The sequence below is a fragment of the Phaethon lepturus genome, unplaced genomic scaffold (genome assembly GCF_000687285.1).
Source record: "Phaethon lepturus isolate BGI_N335 unplaced genomic scaffold, ASM68728v1 scaffold56551, whole genome shotgun sequence".
Classification (NCBI taxonomy): Eukaryota; Metazoa; Chordata; class Aves; order Phaethontiformes; family Phaethontidae; genus Phaethon; species Phaethon lepturus.
In genome coordinates, this window is record NW_010519528.1 from 14,710 (window position 1) to 22,799 (window position 8,090).

At 41.9% G+C, this 8,090-nt stretch overlaps 1 protein-coding gene across 1 annotated transcript in view; it reads left to right on the forward strand.

Moving 5' to 3' along the window:
• The window catches only part of LOC104628467 (chromosome unknown open reading frame, human C11orf16), a 6,538-nt gene extending 4,462 nt beyond the window's left edge, over window positions 1–2,076 (forward strand). Inside the window, 3 exon segments of the mRNA XM_010297057.1 lie at window positions 1–189; window positions 1,844–1,978; window positions 1,981–2,076. The exon segment at window positions 1–189 is cut by the window's left edge and continues 1 nt beyond it. Coding sequence (XP_010295359.1) covers window positions 1–189; window positions 1,844–1,978; window positions 1,981–2,076 — 420 coding nt within the window.
• The last annotated feature ends 6,014 nt before the right edge of the window (window positions 2,077–8,090 follow it).

Consider the following 8,090-nt stretch of genomic DNA (forward strand, 5'->3'; position numbering starts at 1 on the left):
GGACTCTGCAGTCGCAGCAGCACACATACAAAGGGCAAGCTGGAATCCAAAGCCACCTCCGTTGTGGACATGTCCCACGTTGGCCCGACTAATCGGAGTGCAATGTTTGAAACCACTGGGCGGCCTCCCAGAGGTCAACTCACAGTGAAAGAAATCCTAACAGACCAAGATTGTAAGCCATCATCGGGGGTAAGGTCATCTGTATTAATAAGCACTAAGCACATGGTTTGTTTGAATGGAAGAAATATTCCTGTTAACGGTCTGGTGGTTGGCTGGAAAAATACATCGTTCCTAACCTAACTGCCTGCTCAAGCCATCTACCAGTTTTGTGATAGGGAGGGAGCTTCTTCACTAATCAAAGCAAAACAACACCACAAAACCCTAAGGAAGGGCTGAAGCTACTAGGTAAAATGGAAGAGATTATGCTGGTAACTGTGTGAGCATTCAACAACGCAGGTTTCAATTCAGAAACCTGCCAAATGCCTATTGACATCAACCCAGTGAATTCCTATGGAATTAGGGTCCCAAACGAGTGGCCCTGGAAATGGACAGCTGTGTCTGTCAGCAGCAATAAAACACGAGAAAAGATTCAATCTGGAACAGTGCTGGGCTCTGCCAGTCCCACTCTGATAGTCACGATCTGTATCTCTGAAAGATAAAAGCAGGCATTTTTAGTGAACAGTGTACTGACTATCTTCGGAACAAGGATAACACCCTGAGTTTTAGGCTTGGTTTCTGCTGGACATGGTCCCCTCCTGCTTTAGAAAAACTTTTAAAAAATCAGAACGTGAATGCCAAAGAAAGCAAGCACGGGAAAGAGGAAGAAAAAAGCTTGCAGGAAGAAGGGTAAGATGAAAGAGAAGGACAGCATGAACAGAAACAGTGCTCTGCACAAGAGCACCAGGGGTACAATGAATAAATTGTAATCAGAAATCAAATACTAGATCTTCTGTACCTTCATACTCTTGCTACTGTGAGCTGACTGCAGAATAAATCTTGGAATGTGCTAAACCTGCATGATTCTCTTTAGGAGAAGATTAATTTGTTAGGGACATGTCTTAGTGAACAGAGAATATACTGGAATATATCTTGTATCCTCACAATTAGATGCATTAATTTTAAGCAGATGCCTATCAACTTACTAACTGTATGGTTCCTACTTCATTATTTAAATAATCATAATTACACACCTTTGTAATTGATTTCCTAGGAATTTTTAGGCCGATATGGAGCTGCTGGCAGACATACTCTGTGTTAGCAAGTGTCACAGCTGTGCACCGAAGTGACATGCTTTCCATTTTGGTAAAACTAAAAAAACAACAGAGTGGCTTCATTCTAGCCCCAAACTGGCAGCATGAATCACAGCAGTGGATGCAATGTGGTAATAGAGAGTATAATGGCATACTTCTATTCTTGTAAAATAGCCCCTGGTGCTTTTAAATCCAGAATATACTTTGCTACTCCTTGAGATAGCTGAAGCAGTTTTATCGTATAATACAGTCTGCATCAGAAGTAACTTGCACCAACCAAGTGAAGCAGGAGAGCAGGCTTCCCAGAGGTGCTCTCTGTGGGGCTAATGTTCTCCCACTGTAGTCACCAAAAATCCTCCTAATTTCTAAATGAGCAAAGTCTGGTCAAAGCCTAACAGCTTCTGAAAATACTGTGGTCTTATTGTATGCTGCTTTGTTTCAGCAGTAAAGTTTGTACTAGCACAGAAATGAAATTATTATTAAAGCTACGTGAGGCAAAGGTACCTATCTTATAGCCAGGAAAGCAGCAGTTACAAAAACACTGATGTTTTTTTTAGGCTAGACTTCAAAGTGATCTGTTTTCTGTCCTCCAGGAAGAAGGTTTTGCAGCATCAGAAAAACAAAGATATAAAACAGCAGGAAAGAAAACAGAGTTGGATGATAAACATAAAGTGACTTGCATAGGAGATGACAAACTTCACGATACAGACCATGTCAGAAGAGGACAGACAGAAAAAACAGCAATGAGCTCACTTGCAACAAAGCAAAGACAGACATGATCGACGAGAATTCAATAAATGCACAATTGATGAAATTTAGGAGCTGAAATTTCAGGTAAACTGCTTATAATAGAACAGTGTTACATTTATTAAGCAAATCAAGTTCTGATTTAGGTACTGTGTCTGTAGAATATCTTTATGGATAATTGTATCATTTTAATAACTGAGAAACTCTATGTCCACCCACATTGAATTTCAGCATCCTCATGCTTTACTCCAAGGTGTTATATTAAATTCCTAATTATTTGGACTCGACTTTACAATTATGGAAAGACTAGGTAAACTAGTATGACCACTAAAAGCCTAAACAGATGCGGAGCAAGTGTCTAATGAAGCTCCAATTTGTCTACAGTTCTCTGTAGTCAGCCAGAGGAATTCAGCATAGCGATTTCTTTTTGTAGAAAGCCCGAAGGAATGGAGAAACAATACAAGCTGACAGCTGAAAATATTTTTTCAGGATTAAAGCAGAAGAAAAAGTAGCTGGAGGGTAAAGGACCTGCTACTGTAGATATAAAGAACAAAATGCTCAGAGATCCAGCATTCAAACCATGGAATTTTTTATATTCCCATGAAAATGAACCGAAACCTTAATACCATCAGCTACAAAAAGATTACAGATATATATAGGTCATGTCACTAATACTAACCATGAAATCTGATCCTTCAGGAGAGTTAAGCATCCGGGGAGTCTCGTTAGTGGGACTGCTCATGGTATAAAGCGTATGAACATGGCCATAAGCTGCAGTGTGCAGTTACTTAGCAGCACCAGCACTTCTCCCCTGCAGAAAATAGGGAGACAATTCAGAGTATGCTACTGCCTATTGAAAAAGGCGGCTAACTGGTGTTTAACCTAGGTAAGAGCCTGCAAAGAGACAGGACTTGAAGTGTCAATAGTTTATGTGCCTATACTGAACATTGGACACACATTCAAGTACTTTCCTGAGTTACGGTCCTAGATAACGCAAATGAAATGCACTTTTATTTCTTTAGCAGGATCATAAAAGTACAGATAGGAGAGATGCATTGTGAGCCAAGCTGCTCTAAAATCAGTGCCAGCCCACAGAAGCTAATATACATCCATATTCATACCACATGCCCTCTGTGGTCAAGGATGGGACCAGGATGTTCTGTCTGAGGATAATATAAAAGAAGCTGTCACCACAAAGACTAAATTGTGTATTTTATTCCATTGATTGTATCTTTAATTGTTTAAAGCATAAGAACATGGAATTACACAGTCACATAATTGGATTTAAGGCACACAATGTACAAATATTTATAAAATCGGTGTACAAAGTGGGCTGCATATAATTGCATTAAGTAGAAAACAAATGTACAGGCCATAAAAATGGAGTCCCAAAAAGGAGGATATTATTAAAGTGCTAACAAGAAAAAGATATACATAGTTCATTACATGCATTAAAACAGCCTCATATTTTATTCCTGTGGTTGCCAAGAAACAACAAACATCATAGAACAAAAGTTAAATCAACAGTTTGTCCAGCGCTGACATCCACCACGTGGGTTTGTTGCACCATGTCCTCTGAGGTTGCTGTGACAGAATAGGTGCCAGGAGAAACTTCAATGTAGATGTCTTCAGAAGCACATCGGATCTTTAGGGGGGGAGGAAAAAAAGTTTCATTACTGTTTAGCCATCTTAGACTTCTCACAAAAATAAAAATTTTGAATTTGGGTAAAAAAACATACTAAAATTTTTCAAAATATACAGGCAGCATGGACAAAACTGTAAAATGTTTCTGTCAATACAGAAATTAGCAAGAGGCATACTCAAAGTATTTCATCTAATGTTCTAATGTTTCAATCAATGGAAATAATCAACATGCTGTAATCTCTACCTCACAAAACTGAAAGTTGCCAACCGAAACTGTTTTGAACATAAACCTGGAAAACATCCATACAACAAGGATGCTGCCACTAATTTCTACTGTGGTATGCATTCCATGTTTCTCATCTTTTGTGGCTTAGAAGTTCCCAAAATTGATTCAGTGAGGTGTTAGACTTTGAAAAATAAAAAAAAGTTTTCTTCTCCTTGAGGAACAGGAGTCTTCAGAGAAAGTGTATGAGGGCCAAGCACAACTGGCTAAGCAACTGCCATGTGCCTTGCTGCATGCCTTCCCTCGGCACAGTGCCTGTGTCAGGAGCACAAATGAGGTGAGACTGGAGGACTGCTGGGTTATTGCTGCTGATGCAAATCACAAGAGCCTGAAGATGAATCAGTGTTTGACATTCTGTACCAGTCCAAAATATAAAGTAGACTCTTAACTAGTTATGTGCCAGAATGCCACAATCTGGTTAACTGTGCTAGTCTCTGTATGCTCATTCTACTGCCCACCTATACGTATATTAGGACTGTGAACGGACCACTGGTTAATCTTCTGTGCCATCACTAAGTCTTCACACCTGATCACAAATTTTAACCAGTTTGATGCAAAATAAAAAATAAAGAAGCGCTATACCTCAATTTAAAAACAAAGTATTCCATAAACTTACACGTTGCTGGCAAGTTTGAGCTTGACGGGATGTGACAGAGGCTTCAATCCTCTGGAAAGAAAAAGATACTGTTTTCTGATACAACACAAAAGGCAGATTCAGCCCCTGAGAGAGGGGATGCTTTATGTCTGTGAAATCTTCCCCTCCACAAAAGAACGATATGACACTGAGTGGTGCCACCAGAAGTTATTCTGCCTCCCCTTGCTGAGAGAAGGCTCAGATCAGTCCAGGTATTCATATGCCCATGGGATGTCAAACCACATAAGTTTACTGTAAGCAAGTGTCACAGACGCTAGATGAATAACAATTGTCCTGTAGGAGGGAAGCAATAACCTTTAATCAAAACCAAAGCCACCTACTTACCTCTTCTTCGGAGGCCGCCAGCTCTCTTTCCCCTGCTTGCCTGCCATGATATCTGCAGATGTGCTTGATTTCATGCTCTTTGCATCTACAGGCTGCCATGAAGCTATAGTACTTCTGGACAACAATAGAAACAGAGAATATTATGTGGAGAAGCATCAAAGCCACGCTCACAACTACCGCAGATTTACAATTAAAAGTGGAACTGCACAGCTACTGACCTTCTGTATTAATTGGCTGGTTTGTTCTCATGTGAGAATGAAAACAATGCCTGGATATCCACAGGACATCTGCCTTCTGGTACAAGACTGTCAGCCCTGATTTTAGATGCTTGTGTTCCATACACAGGGACTCTCTGACACGTCAGAACTGAGTTAGTGAAAGTATTAGAAGGAATGCTCTGGAAACATCTACCTGATCAGGCCCTTCAAGAAAAGCTCTGGTGGAAGAAGGCATAGTTTATGGGCCCTTAATAGGATGTATATGCAAACTAAGTCCTTTGCAGCCTAACCAGTGAAGCCTGGTTCTGCAGGGCACATGCAGGAGCACTGCTCTAAAAGCAGGACATGTTAATACTGAAAAATGAGTTGGTGAAGAAGCTAAGGTGTCTTCAAGGCTGGTACCAGTAGCATGGTGGTTTTGAGAATTGCATTTAACTCCACACCAGCCCTTTTCTGGCTCCATAATAAAGGCACTTGAATCTTTCCCCACTGCAAATTAAGTATTTGAGTGCAGCTCTGCTGCCATCTGCTGTCACCACAGAATTCCTCCCAGAGTTACCTTTTTGATCACAGGGACCAAAAAATTTCAAAATACCTATTTTATTTTACTTGTATTTTCCTTGTGTCTGACTGTCAAAACTAACCATAGCAAACATGAGGCCAACAGCAGTTCTTATTTCCAAATCTTCTGCTGTGTGTTATTCCTTGAGGTTATGCACACATCAACAGATTTGGCTGCTTATATTGAGGGTTACTGTGGAGCTATGTCCCAAAATATATTGAATACTCTGATCTTTTGCATAACGCTTCACAGAGCATCTCTGTGTCATAAGAGGTGAGCTGGATTCTTTTACATGATGTCACAGAAGAAATGGAATCAAACGTTTGGTAAGAAATGTGGGTAAACTTTGGTCTCTAAATAACTCTAAACAACTCATCTTAAATCATATGATTTTAATCATTTGCACTCAGTGCCATTCAAGTGCCTAAATGGTTATGTTTGGCTGTAGATCTTTATTTTGTAAACTTTACCCACAAACTTGTGGGTCTGAGAATTCCGCCCCCCCCCCAGTAACTGAAGCAGTAGTGTCTTGGCCAATGCATAAATGTGGAAGTCATCCACTGCTTATTCTGCTCTATTACAGCCTCCTAACAGGACATAGGATGAGTCTCTATACATTGTTATATTTTTGTTTCACCTTGTGTAAAAATCTATTCTGCCTGAGTTGTTTTAGGATTAACTGGTTACTTTGCATGGAGTGCTTTGGAATAATAAAGGAGTTGCTTAGGCGATAATAATCTGGTGTGTGTTGAACTACTGTTTTCTGTAATTTAATTGAAGACTTAGCCTCTGTTATTAACTCTGCAGACAATGAACTCCATGCTGCATGATAATAACAGACCCCGAAGGGCAGAGATGATGCAAACTGTGATGGAGTTTTCAGAGACTTTAATGCAGCAGTCGGGCTGCAGGGCTCTCTTCGCAAGGACGGGCTGGCAGAGACGGGCTCCCGGTGGGCTCCCGGTCCGTCTGCCCAGAAGAGCAATGACACCCGGCAGCCAGAATGCGAGCACAGCTGTGACACTGCAGTTTCACAGCGAGTATGTGCCAACATGAAAGCAGGGGAGCTGTACAACTGTACGCAAACCTGAATTTCTACCTATCACAAATAAAGATATGGTGCTGCTTAGAACCGAGCCCATAATCCAGTAGCGACATCTCAAATGATGTTTGCTTAAACGGTGCAAGACATGCAAGATTCAGAAGTTACGGATGTAAAATGGGGAGGTTAACTCTGAATGCAGATTGAATACATGCCACAAAGCAATCCCTTTGCTTGAGATTACTTCTGCCAACCAGAACACACTGACTGTATCAACCAGCATGACTGGTTCATGTTGGCATGATGAAAACAAAGGGTTATTGCGTTGTAAAGCCTCTCCACAACAGAGGTGCAGAGGTCCTCGCAGCACTGTAAACAACTCTGTACATTGTGACACTTGACAGTAGCTGCCACCCTGTAATTTGTAACATCATCTTATGTTTCTGCCTCTCTAACCAGATTGCTTTTCCACAAAGTAGTGGAGAAACTGTCTGCTAAAATCTGTACAGGTCTCCTGGTACTCTCTATGGAAAATGCTGATATTGCTGTTTATCAGCCAAGGTGGTACCAGCTGGTCAGGGTAACACCAGTGAAGCTGCAGCATGTCACCTACTACATGACAGCGAGTGCCCCAAATTTGTTAATCTAGGCTAGCATCACAGGCTCCCAAGCTAAGCTCTTGCCACGCAATGAGCAGAATTACTCTGCAGTCTAATTCTGGCAGTTTTAGCAGAAGTGGTACCAACAGGCCTCTGCCAGGCCCATCATAAACGTTCCCCTTTGCACAGGTCTGGGGGGATAAAGCCTCACCTCACATTCCTTTGTGGCTTGATTCATCAAGTTCACAATTGAAGCGAACGCTGCACTGAGACGTTCTGAATCTTCTTCCTGCAATTAAAGACACCTTTCGTAACTCACAGTGTGGTGCTCCTTGCTTAGAGGTGGAAAGTGTCAGGTGATTCAATAAGCAAAGTACTGGCTCGCGCCGGAGGCTGTCTCCGGGGTGCTTAGGTTCAGTGCAACGCGCACCAGACAACACCGAGGCACTTGCTAGGCCCAAGAGGTGACCGGGCGGAGCGACTGCCTCGCCCCGCCGCCCTGCAAGGCACTGGCAATTTATTTGTCAGTGCCTCGAACGCTGCACGCTGGCTCTGACTAGATAAAATGCTGAGAGGGAAGTAACCAAGTGTGAACCCGTTCTATGTATTTTAAAATGCCTCTAGCTCGTTAAAGCACGTGTATAGGGCTCAGCCCCACGCAGAGACGCACACACGCTAGGCCTCTATAGCACACGAGCTATCCCTGCCACCATGTCGGGACGCGGCTCCTCGGCGCTTCGTATTTATTTTGTTGCACTTCTACCGG